Source organism: Saccoglossus kowalevskii, chromosome 9 (genome assembly GCF_978046115.1).
Source record: "Saccoglossus kowalevskii chromosome 9, keSacKowa6.1, whole genome shotgun sequence".
Taxonomy (NCBI): domain Eukaryota; kingdom Metazoa; phylum Hemichordata; class Enteropneusta; family Harrimaniidae; genus Saccoglossus; species Saccoglossus kowalevskii.
The window spans coordinates 25,620,693-25,635,650 of record NC_140649.1 but is presented as its reverse complement, the minus strand read 5'-3'; the positions used below and the strand labels follow the sequence as shown (position 1 = coordinate 25,635,650).

The following is a 14,958-nucleotide window of genomic DNA, read 5'->3' as shown; positions in this document are numbered from 1 at the left end:
TGTAAATACGAGATATTTTCCGTTGCCTTGATAGTTTCACAAAAAAAAATAATCGGGACACAAAGAATTGAAATTCTGTTCGACGAAATATCAGAAGGTGAAATGGTTTCACAGTGGGACACGTCACGCAGAATAGCGATATACTGTCAAAATGCGAAATAGTATAAAATTATTTGTAAAAAGGGGTTCATTCGTGACAAAAAACAATTACAAAAACACCCAATCTCCTGGCTTCTCAGTCTGGTCTCTTCTTAAAATTGAAAAGCATGCTTGAATTGTTCAACAAAAACTTTAGTACAGGTGCTTCCCAAGAGTTGGGTCAGATGTGTAATTATTTCATTATTTAATTCTTTGGCCATGTTAATCATTACAATGGTGTGAAGGGTAAGCTCTTTCAATGTGTGTATTCAAATGCCAATGCGCTGTGTGTCCGTTCACCAGTCGGAGTTGGTATTTTTCCGCGGTGAACTTGCCGCTCATTAGGGCGGTGTGCTGTCTCCATCATTATTTTTGTTATTTGAAAACGACCTTGGTGATTCGATTGAGCATGAAACTGCTCGTGTGCGCTGGACTTGTATACATTATGTGAGTGTATAAACGGCGAAAACGATAAATCGGTTTCACATGAAAAAAACAAACAAAACATTTGAACGTAGGTATGCACCTAATAACTCTATCCTGAATTCGTTATAATATTTCTGAAACAAACGGAAGGTCATTGTCTTTCGTAAATTGGGGAATAATGGTTTTACCATTGCCACGAACTTGACATTCTCTCAAGGTATTATTATTTAAAATTAGTATTTTCCAGTTCTGACACGAACCATCTCTAAAGAACTTGTGAAATATTAATAACGGCTCTCTTTTTCTGTCAAATATTGCATTTCAAAATTTGGGGATATAGAAATTAAGCGAGATTTCACTATTTTTGATTTCAATATACTACCGGTGTTTTCATATGGCTCTGAGCTTTGGGGCTTTCATGATGGAAATTACATTGAAACACGGTTACTAAAATAGTAACCGTGATTGAAATGATTAAAAATAAATTCAGTCATTGTCACGTGACTCGCGGAAGGTAAACTAAACAAATCATCTAAATTGGAACCCGATTCAAAATTTAAAACTATATTTGGGCGGGTCTTGTTTTGTCACAGTTGAATTCAGCTTTAGAATATCGACACATAACTTGCATATTCAATCTGACAGAACGCTTTATATTCCCCGGTGTGAGAGAATTTGTACTTTTTGTGATACCGGTCTAATGAACGTCCGTTCTATAAATTACAACCGCGATATCTAATCTCCCAACTTCAGATAAGTTTATTTCATTAATGAACTCTTTCAACGTAAATGTATTACGAGATTGTCAAAATATGTTTAGCATATATTTATGAAACGTACTGCAAAAGCTGACAAGTTGTTCTGATCTGTTCACACATGCTGTATTAAGGTAGAAGCCTACTCATAAATTAAAAAACCCGGAATTTATTTATTTTGCAATAAATTGTACTCCAAGGCAATATAAGGATAATGACCTAAAAAAAATTGAGGGTCGCCACCCTTTTTTCGAGAAATTGATGGTTGTATTTAAGTGTAAATTCGCCATTTTTACACTATTATAACATTTTTACCACAGGTTCCTATGGCAGAGATATTATGCAATTTCTCAAAATCTAACCTGGTGACATAGGCTGAACCAATCATATATTGTTAATGATGGAGTTCTTTTTGTTGTTCTTATACATTTAAAAAATCTGGGTTTTAAAAAGTGTCAAAAAATGCAATTGTGATGTATGGAATTGTTCAAAAAATAGCAATTTTCAAGAAATATTGGGACACGTTTCTCAAAAAGCTTAACTGTAACACACAAAATAATGCTATTTCATTGTATCATGCTTCATGATTATACATAATAGACTAATGAACTATGTCATATGATTTATGACCAATTTTGTCAAAAATTATGACTAGGCTTCTACCTTAAGTCTCAAAAAGACGCAATGCATTTTTGTGTGTATTTATGCCAGTGTATGTGTACTTAATGTGGCCTAAGTATCCTGAATGAATAAATTATATATACTAGTATTTTGTCGTGTTGTGTCATGTCATATAAACATGACAAGACATATTTTACACGTCTGTCAAATTCAGTTTATTGGTGCGTGATAGAAATAATTCGCTGACAAAATACATAAAATTGAATACATAAAACATGGCTCAGTTTGTGGTTTCCGTTCAATGAATTGATCCATCATCACTGGATCACACCGTTGTCTTTCGAAAGTGATAACACGTATAAGAAATACCGCAACGTGGAGTCCCCTTTGAGAAAAAGTAACTGCAAAGGATTTTACATTTGTTACAGTAGCATTAACGATTTGAATTGTACGTATAGGGGTATGGAGGTAACTGGCGAAATATATATTTATGTTTAGGCAAGTACGTGTATACAGTCTCGTAACGCTGGAATCTATATGTCGTGGTACGCATACAATAATGTTGTTGGATCGCAAAACAGAAACTCCAGTATACGTAATCACTATCACCACACATCTTTTCAAAGTGACATCAAATTACATATTTGAAATTGATGAAAAATAAGCAACAAAAGTATACAAACAAAATTAAATGAAAGTATATCTAGGGATAGGGTGATGCCTTTTAAAAAACTACATGTGTACACTCGTATCACGATGGTCATGGAGGTGCTTACTTGTCGCTCGGAAATTCCCACCACCTTTCCGAAAATTCTCTGTGGGACCAATTTATGAGAAAGTGTCCCAGTCGTATGGCGATAATTTGATGAACTTGAATCACAGAAGTTTATCTTGAATTTTCGTCTCATGATTTCCACCACAAAGATATCTTTCTTGCAAATAATTGAATACAAGTTTGCAACATGTACTGTGTGATGGTCTCAGAGGCAATATCAGAGTCAATAATTGGAACACGAGATAACCATGACCGTCACAGCAGTCAATCACCGTATATTCAAAGTTGCACACTGACTGAACCTACCGGATGAATCTAAGCGAGTGGTTGTGTCCGCGCGTCAAGTACTAGTACTTTAATCCAGCCATAATGTACACCACTTATCCCATATCATTATTATGTCTCCCTTTATTGAATTACATGTATATACCGCGTGACACACCAACATATGGTACTTTTCCCTGGGGCGTTATAACAATAAATAAATACGATTTCCATTTTCGGTTACTGTGGTAATACTAATATACCTATACATTCCAATGATTACGCCCACTTTTGAAAATTTTGAAAATCAGTCCTCGACGTCAAACAAGTTTCCCTGTGTAGTTAATGCAATATTGGTCATCATGATAGTCGTGACCTGTCACCAGAAAGACGGATGTAGCCGGGGTTTACTATTTATGTCACCATGCATTTTAATGGTATTAAATGTGGTTTATGTATGTTGTTCAATTACTACATGGTGTTGTTATGAATAATTCGAGAGTACCTAGTAAATGTACAGAATAATTTTCCTTTCGTTTCAATGTCTTGTAAGTAGCAACTTCCATTCTCTTCCATTAAGATATATATTCACACATGTTGATTGTGTGCCAATATGTTGCCTGGTCGCGGCAGCATCAGGTGCTCACTCACATCACACCGGCATGTGCGCGAGTCCCAGCTGTCACTTCGATCCCTACGCGACCGACTCTGTTGTTTTCACGATGTGCACCATTTCAAATTTGATACAGTTATTTGTTATAAATACGAAAATAATTCACACTTCATCGCGGCAGCTCGGTTCCGCACAAAAAAACTATTTCTTCATCCTGACGGGAACGCTTTCAACTACATTTCCCACACGATTGTCCCAACTACTACGATGCGGGTACATGGATACACTGGATTTAAAAATAGAAATACCTACATATAACTATATATTTTTTTAATTGCCATGTCAATAACTCAACTGAGTCCTTCCCAACCATGACGATGGTGACAATGCTACACCACAGTTCCTGTCGCTACACAGAGAAAAATCGCGTTGTCACAGCTGCATATTTCAGAAATTCAAAATGCTGTCCATTGTTTTTGTATACGTTAATGACCTGTATATGATCTGTTAATTATTTAGAACGCGAAACTGGCAAGGAGTGACGGCAACAACGTGTTCCCGACAAGCGCGAGTCTTTGTGGTGTTTTTATTCATTAGAGTATTTTTAACCGGACTGGTGTAAGTTCGTGATTGGCTGGATACTAGAAGGTCATATCACATTCTACTCTTTTTTTGTTTTCGTGCTTTATAGCGCTTCTTTAGAAACTGCAGTGAAAAAAAATACTACTAACGTCATTATTATGAATACAACTCTGTTCTGTCGATTTATTTGACGTTTTGATAAAAATCGCCCGTTTGTAAACAATTTTGCACTATTCTCGGTGCGGACGTCCAGGAATTTCCACCGCCTGGAAACAAGCACAGTGAAAAAAAAGGCCGAAAACTGTATTTTGGGATAGTTGCTGAGATTCTCCTCAACAGTGTAACAAGATTACTCCTACATGTGCAACATATATAAATTTGGTTGCTCAGCATTACTTCAAAGTTGAGTTTAGCTGTTTTCACCGGCTATTCGACCGGCGTTCCACAGTACTTGATTGCGCAGAGCTCGTAGAAATACACGGTACAGCGGTGTGCGTCATAGCAACGCACAACGTTCTGTGACGTAGCTCCACCCCGAGATTATGCTGGCTCGTGGAACCAGTTTTCTGTAACACAGAAGTATATCAATTAAATTAGTATGTTCGAATAATATTTTTTATTATAAAATAGAAAATGCTATAAAAACAACAACTTTGAAAATAAAGAACTATCGGGAATAGGTAACAATATATCTTTATGCTACATTGAGTAAACCCGATAAAAATATGGAATGGAAAGCTCTTACGTAGTTTGACAGTGATACCACGGTACATTGATATTTTAACAACATTATTATTATTTGTATTTCATTAAATTAACTTTTCTTCCGAGATACAAAGAGAACTATATTTAGTCGAATTCTTGAGTTCATACGGCGATAAACGACGGAAATGACGTGTTTTCTATAGTTCACTGAGTTCCAATGTAAACGTATCCTGCATTGGTTGTTTTCCTAATGTTTAATCTGACCGGTGTAGCTTTGTGATTGGATGAATGCTGGAGTTTAGATACCATCAATTTCGCTTGTCGTCCGAAACACAGTCCTCTGTGTCCGAAAGTACTGAAAAAACCACCGCAAAGCAAACTACTTCAAGTTTGACTATATGTACCTGACTTCAAAAACAAATTGAGATTGGTCTGAAACCATAAAGAAATAATCTTGTCGAAAGGCTCTGCATGTGTTCTGTTTTGTTTATGCTAATTACTTATGCAAATGTTCAAAATGACTCACCAGAGGTAATCGGTGGCGGGCGCTGTTATAAGCTGCCTCGACGCGTGGTCGGCGCTGATTGGTTGGCTCTAATGACCCTCAGTGATTTACCCAATCAGATGTAGCCATTTGGCTAGCCGCTTCACGTGTACTACAACTATATAGGCACTGGGCTTAGTGTTTCCCTTATTTTGGTGCAGGTTTTCCGTACAGAGAATCTCCAGAAACACAGAAAAAAATGAAGTTTTTACTTCTCCTTGTCGCGCTTCTGGTGTGCACATTCACAAAAGCTGAAATTTACTTCCAGGAACAGTTCGGCGGTAAGTAAAATACATTTTCATTCGACATCATTTCATCTGAATTTTAATACGAGATCTCTCTGGTAATGCAACTGAGATCATCGATTTGTCGGTAAAAAAATTGTGACTTCTGCGTGACATGAAAACATAGTATTATGTGAGCGATGTTCCCACCGTCTCGTCTATTTTTTGTCTTATTTTGCATAAAATCTCTATTTTCAATTTGTTCTACGTTTGCGCTTCTGCCGTTCTGCTAACGCAGAAACGAGGTCAAGCGTGTTCGGGGAGGGGGGGGGGGGTCTGTCTCCACATTTTAAAATTTCTTTTATTAATATTACTACCTAAAAAAATATATACCTACTCGTATATTATGGCAGTATTTTGAAATGCTAGAAATCAGTTAAATAGTGACCTTGCATTTTATATCGAATTCGAGAATAGTAATAATGGTAATACACCCGGGAGTTAGATTGCCCATGGAGGTCAAAATGAATTGCCTTAAAGAAAAAAACAACAACACGATATTAGTTAATTGGCCTCGGCGAAAATGTGACATTTTGCAATACAACTGGGAATTGCACCCAACTGGCTATTGTACTCTATTCATTTCCTTTTCTAGATCAATTATTGAATGTATTAAAATTATTCATTTTCCCCAAGGGACTAAAATTTGCATTATCGACTAATACCATCTCTTAATAATCCAAACAGAGTGTTAAATGTTCTCAATTTTATTAAAAGTGGCATGGAAAGCTTAATTTTGATACTAAAAATTCAAAATATATATTGCAGTCATTGCTTTATATTTGAATGTTTAAACTCCTTGTTCCTGTTTAAGATCGTACTATTTTAAATTTCAATAATTACCTGATTAAACTTAAATATTTGTATATACATTATTTCAAATAATTTATGAATTTTTTTCAAAAGGAAAACCAAAATGCTATGCCACCATTGCCTTTACAAATGTCTACATGTGATTGGCTGGAGAGTTTTTAATCTCTGCCTCTGATTGGCTGAAAAATTTGTTAGGATTAAATTGAAGCATATGGTGATATGTATTAGTACATAGTCTTTAAAATTGTGTTTTATAAACATGATTGGCATCATGTTAGGGATTAGAAATAATTATTGGGATTAGTAAATTTTTAAAGTCATTGTAAAAATATCACTTTTTCAATTGAAAATGTGATGCTATTCTGTAAGAGGTCGGAATGGCATTACATCCACTGTAGAACTAATCCTTCTCGAAACTATGCTCCGAAAATAACGATGTTCATTTACGATTATCTAACTAAACAACTGTGGATATGATGCGACTTTGACAATTGTGGATAAAAAAAAAAAACTATTAACATATACCGGATATTGTTATTGAAGCCTTTTAAGTTTTTGGAATTCAAGAAATAGTTTGCTTTATTTGAATGTTGGAACTAATACTGATAACTCACAATTACTTTTGCATAAATATTTCAACATGTTTTCCTCTTTAATTTAACATTTGTGTGTTTTGTATTTTGCAGAAGGGTACGAAGGTCGCTGGGTAGAATCAACAGCCAAAGGCGGTGAGCAAGGCAAATGGGCATGGAGTGCAGGAAAATTTTTCAATGATGAAGACAAAGATAAAGGCAAGTTATTTTATTTGTTTACTTTCACCAGATGAGCACCTTTACAATTGACTTAATCAGGGTGAAGTGATTAAAACAATAATTCCGTTAATATATAATGTATTGTGATGGTATATAAGTGAAAGTATGATCACCCATTTAAGTATTTGTTGCCTAAAATGATTTTTAAACCACCAATGAGTTAATTCTTTCAATACAATTTGTATACGTGTTGATTAGTTTGCATTCTATGGTAGAGTTCCAACACGTCACCACTTGATTGATCAGTATAATGGCGACAGCTGGATTTGTTAGGATTGTTTTATAACTTAAAATTACAACTTTGAAGAATTACTAGTGTATACTTGGCAAAATAACACAATTTTGCTGCATAATTTGCCAGTCCTCGGACAAAACTCTATACTAATGCATTTGCTGTATATTGCATGTTGTATACTGTATATATTTTATCAAAAAAAAAACTTGTGTATGCGCACATTTATTCTAAACAAGCTGAATTTTCTCACTCACTCACTCAATGAAACATGTGAGCCTAACTTACTATGTTTGTTTCACTCATCAGGTATCCAGACATCAGAAAATGCCAGGTTTTATGGAATATCCAGTAAATTCGACAAATTCAGCAATGAAGGAAAAGATTTAGTCATTCAATTTACAGTTAAACATGAACAAAAAATAGACTGTGGGGGTGGTTACGTGAAAGTATTCTCAAGTGATCTTGACCAAGAAAAACTTCATGGAGAATCTCCTTATCTTATCATGTTTGGTAAGTTGCAACTCTTTGCTCATTTTCTTTATGATAAATATGATCACAAATTTGATAATTGTACGTGTATATCTATTGAATTTCATTTTATTTAAATATATCTGCCATTGTGAGCAACGTTTCAGTAAGAAAAAATTTGCACATCTGCTATAAAAATAGCAAATTGCATAAATTAGGAACCCCAAAATTCTTTCAATTAAAGATCAAGATGTCCAGTCCAAGTAGTGGTTACTATTCTAATGATGATAACTTCAACATACAACCATCTTTCGGGGCTGATATCCGTGATGTTGACAGTAATCTGAAGACTGATTGCCAAAGTAATTTATTTAATATACCTTTTTACAATTGCGTTAACTGTTTTCATTTTTATTGCAGGACCTGATATTTGTGGCCCAGGAACCAAAAAGGTTCATGTTATTTTCAATTATGCACCAAAGAAGGAAAATCTTTTAATCAAAAAGGATATTAGGTGTAAGGTAAGTACTATTACGTTAAACACTATTACTGTAAAGAGATTTTGGCTTGAAATTAATTTTTTGTTGAAAGAGTGATTCAGTGAAAATAAAAATCTAGCCAATACATGTATACCTATTTTTTCTATATTTTACATTCATATCGCCAAAAATCAGTGAAAATTTATTTTACAATCTGTGTAATGGATTGCATATCTAAGATGCAGATTCTAATGATGATAACTTCAACATATAACCATCTTTCGGGGCTGATATCCATGATGTTGACAGTAATCTGAAGTCTCCTAGACCAGTAATTATCAATTATTAATTAACTGAAACTCATTGATTACTCACTGCATTTCAATTCTACTATATATACAGGATGATGAGCTTACCCATCTGTACACACTGATTGTCCGCTCTGATAACACCTATGAGGTTCGCATTGATAACAAAAAAGTAGAATCTGGAAACTTGGAGGATGATTGGAATTTCCTGGCACCAAAGAAGATCAGAGACCCAGAAGCCAAAAAACCAGAAGATTGGGACGATAGGGAAAAAATTGATGACCCAGAAGCCACAAAACCAGAAGTATGTACATAGTTTCATATTTAATATCTATAAATTTGTGTTAATGATTTTTTTTCCCATAATTGAATGTGCTCTTCCAGTGGTAATCGCGACTGATTTTTCATCTGTATGCAATGTGCAGCAGGTACAGTTTTTTTGACTTCTTGGAATATTTGTTCAAGTGTTTCAGTCATCTCATAAATTGCATGGTTTAAACATTTTTTTTATACTCGTGAATGTGCTCAAGTTGTCTTTGTTAGTAATGGGACCCAAATATCATGCAATGCTAACTGCTCACTTGAATATGAAGTATCATTAATCACCTAACCTGAAGTTCTTGGGGTGAAACACAATTTGAGGTTATCAAGAAGTTGTCTTCATGTTAACTTTTTCATGCCCAGTTTTATGCAAATTGCTTGGGTTTTTGTTTAAATTCATAGTCGTTTTATTTGCCGTTTTTAAACTGGCAATATCATACTTTCACAGATTTTTGATTAAGGAATTTAGGAGGCTGTATTATTGTTAAAATATTAGGGGGGGTAATGATTTTTTTTTCACAAGCTAATCTAATATTACATTTGTTCTAGGATTGGGATCAACCAGAACACATTGCAGACCCAGATGCTGAGAAGCCAGAAGACTGGGATGATGAAATGGATGGAGAATGGGAACCACCAATGATTGACAATCCAGAATACAAGGTAACCATGGATACATGCATCCATTCTATCATGTGTTGTATCTTTTCATTTGCAGTTAGATTCTAAATTGACCCTGCTAGGAATGATGTATATTTCTATAACTGTACATAATTCTCGGTATTTCAAAAGAATCATTCGAACAGTATTCTGTTCTGTGAATTGCATCTCGGGATGACTGTGCCCAGAAGACATTTTCATCAAACAAAATCAGCAAAATGCAATTCTTTATTAAAATTCGAGCTTCCTAACATTTCTTTACTTTTATATTATCTTGCCTGCATTTTTTGCAAGCCTATTGCCAGCGTTGAGTTGTGATGAAAACTTTGTATTTACGTGTCCAGGCCTCTGATGTTCTGTGATGTGTTTACAAGAGTTACCTGAACTCTAACATTCTAAAGTTTCTAGTCACTTTTAGCAAAGTGGTTTTTGTAAGAGTCTTGTGATCAAGTTCAAATCCTACCTCGGGCTGAACACCAAAAAGGGTCATTCCTACCCTTCGTGAATGTCAATGGTCACAGGTCAATATTCATTTATTAACAAATATGACTTTGTGTACGACAGCGTGATTGACGCCAGGATAGTGCATTAATATTCTCATTTGATTTAGAGATGGTTGCACATCCCTGTCATGTAATCCCAAACATGATTATGGCTTCTATGGCAAAAAAAGCAGGTGTCAGCACTTGCAATTTGCACATACAAAGAAGTCAGGAGAGACAAGTGACATCTAATGCCCGGAACTGTTGCTTTGCACAAACGAAATTAAAAGTTTTTTTTAATTCTAGTCTTCAAAAACTTTGTATTCAGGATTCTGAAGATTCATTTGCCTATCTGACAGATATCATGACTTTTCTTTATTTGTCTTCAGGGTGAATGGAAACCAAAACAAATTGAAAACCCAGAGTACAAAGGCAAATGGATCCATCCAGAAATTGACAATCCAGATTATAAAGCAGATGATAAACTTTATCTTTATACAGATATTGGTGCTATAGGCTTTGATCTTTGGCAGGTATGTGTTGGCTGTTTTTGTGTTACTATATGCATGTTTGATTTTAATTACTGTAGAATACTTTATTTTCGCTTGGAATTTGTTTTCGCTATTTTCACTGAAGGAATGATTCCGTGAAAACCAGCGAATATACTTTTCCTATATTTCACGTTCAACTCATCAAAAATCAGTGAAAATAAATTCCATATAAAATGCCCAAAAAGCCTTTTCAGCGAAAATTAATTGCAGCTAAAATAAAGTATTTCACAGTAAATTGAAAAAAACATCTGTGCTATACACCTGAAACTTCAGCTTAAAGCGCGGTGGTCGTCGCGCAGCGCGTGTTCGAATACCATGTAAATAAACAATGTATTTTACATGCTTTGTATACGCCGCTGTGAATCCCATATCGAACAGGACCCGGCGCGACGACTACCGTCCTTTAAACTTGTAGTCTTTGTAACTATGGTAATTGGATCGGTAATGTTAACAGTGAGTGGTTGCAATAGACCATTTTCCGTTCACTGCGAGAATCGCGCATTATGCGTGAAATCGAACGTAAAAACAGGACAAACAAAAGTCATAGCGTCGTAGTCGTGTCAAACATCGCGTGAGATTCGACAAACGCGAAAGTATTTTGGGGAACATTTCCATGTCAATAATGTGCTGTACACATTTGATGATGGGCAATTTCGATAAAGTGAGGATATTCGAATGCAATATTCCTGTCGAAGATCGGCCGGTTGATGTGCGCTACGAAATAAAGAAATTAGAGTTCAAAATCAAATCGTTCGATTTTTGCGACAGACGTTCGACGCGCGTCTTTCATGCATCTCGCAAGATCTCGCAGTTGTACGGAAAATCACCTATTAACCAGTTTCAAAATGTGCCTGCTTTGTGAAACATTGATCTAGAATTCAGACACTGTAGTTGCAATGAAAACTTTTCTGTGTGTATTGTACAGTGTTTATTTACTGAATCAATATGTCAGACTTGAAGACATAAATTTGTCAATACGCCCATAAGTGGCCAGTCATTATGTTAAATACAGCAAAATCACTTTAGTGTTAGATATGTAAGTATATTGCACAGGGGTTCTTTTCTAGAAAAGAACTACCAGAGTGGTAGTGGGGGGTTGAATTCTACCTACCAGGGTGTGGAGTTTTTTATTCTACAATGGTGAAATCTATGGATTCCTTGGGGCCAAAATTACTATCAGACAGGTCACAGTTGACCATGACCATGTCATAAGGATGCTGCGCCCTTGTTCCTGTTCCTGTTTCAGTTCTTTAATTGATATGTACTAAAAGATCAAGTTGTAATGCTACGTAATGATGAACAAATACACGTGTCTAGGCCTCTGATACTATGTGATGTTTTTTCAATGAGTTCCTGAACGTAGCAGATAATTATCAATGTTGTAGATAATCGTATCACAATCAAACCAAATCACTAACATTTTGTTTTCATTCCTTCTAGGTAAAATCAGGCACAATTTTTGACAATGTTCTAGTATCAGACAGTGTAGAAGAAGCAGAAAAACAAGCCACAGATCTCTGGGAAGTAACAAAAGTAAGTGAACTTTTTTTGAGAATCAATCCTGCTGGCTCTGAGTTATGATGAAAACTTTGTATTTACGTGTCCAGGCCTCTGATGTTCTGTGATGTGTCTACAAGAGTTACCTGAACTCCTTTAGCTTTCAAAAACTGTGGGGGGTACACTAACATCTTGCTGGAAGAGAATTCTATTTAGAATTTAATATTCTGTATGACAAATCAATTTAATAAATTTGGCATAGATAAGTTAGGACTTCCCATTCTCTACGTTTAGAGATGAGGTACTTGTGATGGTGTGATATTCTGTAAATCTAAATGGATAAGCAGATTGCATCGCAGCTAGCGAGTGAAATTGATATATATATTTAGGGCTTAAATAATCAGATTTTACTATCAATGTGGAGTTGAGTATATGGTAATTTGATCCTCGCCTATGGCGAAAGTGGCTACTAATGATATTGACATTGTGTATTTTACTTCATCATCAGAATGGAGAAAAAGAGATGAAAGATAAACAAGATGCTGAGGAGCGTGCACAGAGAGAGGAAGAAGAAAAGAAACTCAAAGAGGAGGGAGGTGACGAAGAAGAGTTCGATGAAGAAGAGGAGGACTTTGATGAGGATTTTGATGAAGACATGGATGAAGAATTCCATGATGAACTTTAGAAAGTTTTAAAAATGCATTTTATTTAATTTTAGTTTTGAAATTCTATATTTAATGAAAAAGGAAAAAAAAAAAAATATTTCTTGCACCTTCTCCGTCAGGTACACAAGAGTTTCAAAATCTTAGGTGGCTTTCTCTGGACTGCTTCTTATCATCTTTATAGAATTGTGGTTTAGAATTTTTATTTTTGTTAAAGGTGTGATGTGCCTGTGCATCTTAAACATAATTTTAGTAAAAAAAATAAAATAAAAAAAGCCCTAATTAAAGTCTTGCTTCCATATTTGCTTAAATTATGTTCATGTGTAATATTTGAAAGGAATATTTTAGTTTGTCTTTCTTTTTTTAAACCTCTCCCTGTAAACCTCGGAATGCGTCTTTCCTGGTATTGATTGTACCACATTGTTGTTGCCATAACAACATATTATCATGTCAAAATTGTTTCAAATTATCCAGATTTTGGGAATAAAATTATTTACAAGTTTTATTTGGATCATGTGTCTGTGTTTTGTCTTTTTAGCTCCGCTGTCGACTTTGTCGAGCGGAGCTTATCATATGAGTGATTGTTCGTCGTCAATGTTTTACTTTTTCGACTTCTTCTTGAAAACTACAAGCCTGAATGCTTTGATACTTGGTGTATATGTACCTTGGGTAGACCTCTCTCAGATTTGTTCATTTCATGATGATATCTTCAATTCTCTAATTTTGGTGAATATTTTTGTAATTTTTGGTAAAAAGTGATACTTTCGACTTCTTGTTGAAAACCGCAAGACCAATTGCTTTGATATTACATATATAGGTACTACATGTGGACATCTCTCAGATTTGTTTATTTTGTAATGACATCTTTAATTCTCTAATTTTGGTGAATATTTTTGGTAAAAAGTGATATTTTCGACTTCTTGTTGAAAACCACAAGTCCAATTGCTTTGATATATTATACATATAGGTACTACATGTGGACCTCTCTCAGATTTGTTCATTTTCTAATGATATCTTCTGTTCTTTAATTGCCATGTGCATTGCTAACAGTGGAGCTATCTCGGCCGACAGGCTGCTTGTTAGTCCCCGTTCGGACGTAGTCCGAAAACGGGGACTTATGGTTTGCCCTGTGTGTGTGCGTCCGTCCGTCCGTGCGTCCGTGCGTCCGTGCGTCCGTGCATCCGTGCATCCGTGCGTCCGTGCGTCCGTGATCACCTGTATCTCGAACATGCATGGACCGATTAAGTTCAAACTTCACTCATACATCACACATTATATGGGACATATGCACATGCATTTTTTTCATGATCCGATTAACGATAGCCGAATAGCGGCCATTTTAAGGCCGAAAATGCATCAAAATCGCACATTTTCACCATTCCGGACCCGGATCTCAGTTATGCATGGACAGATTTTGTTTAAATTTGGTACATACATTAAACATAATAGGACCTTGATGCACGTCTTTTTTTTTTTTGGATCGGGTTCGAAATAGCCGACTGGCGGCCATTTTGTTTTAAAGAATTCAGTTCTGGATCCGTATCTGAGACATGCTTGGATTGATCGAGTTCAAACTTCACACACACAAGGTACATCATGTCACAAATATGTATGTGCATTTGTTTCATGATCTCATTAACGATAGCCAAATGGCGGCCGCTTTAAGGTCGAAAATGCATTGAAATCGCACATTTTCACCATTCCGGACCCGGATCTCAGTTATGCATGGACGGATTTCATTCAAATTTGGTACATACATTAAACATAATAGGACCTTGATGCACGTCATTTTTTTTTTCATATCAAGTTCGAAATGGCCGACTGGCGGCCATTTTGTTTTAAAGAATTCAGTTCTGGATCCGTATCCGAGACATGTCTGGATTGATCAAGTTCAAACTTCACACACACAAGGTACATCATGTCACAAATATGTATGTGCATTTGTTTCATGATCTCATTAACG

At 35.5% G+C, this 14,958-nt stretch overlaps 1 protein-coding gene across 1 annotated transcript; it reads left to right on the top strand.

The window, feature by feature from the left end:
• Nucleotides 1-5,517: 5,517 nt before the first annotated feature.
• On the top strand, nt 5,518-13,506 carry LOC100375401 (calreticulin-like). Its single transcript, XM_002741363.3, has 9 exons — nt 5,518-5,704; nt 7,207-7,311; nt 7,874-8,077; nt 8,456-8,556; nt 8,917-9,126; nt 9,693-9,806; nt 10,675-10,818; nt 12,277-12,369; nt 12,842-13,506. Exons 1-9 carry the CDS (start codon nt 5,623-5,625, stop codon nt 13,016-13,018), a joined length of 1,230 nt encoding a protein of 409 aa, XP_002741409.1. The 5' UTR covers nt 5,518-5,622; the 3' UTR covers nt 13,019-13,506.
• Nucleotides 13,507-14,958: the final 1,452 nt, after the last annotated feature.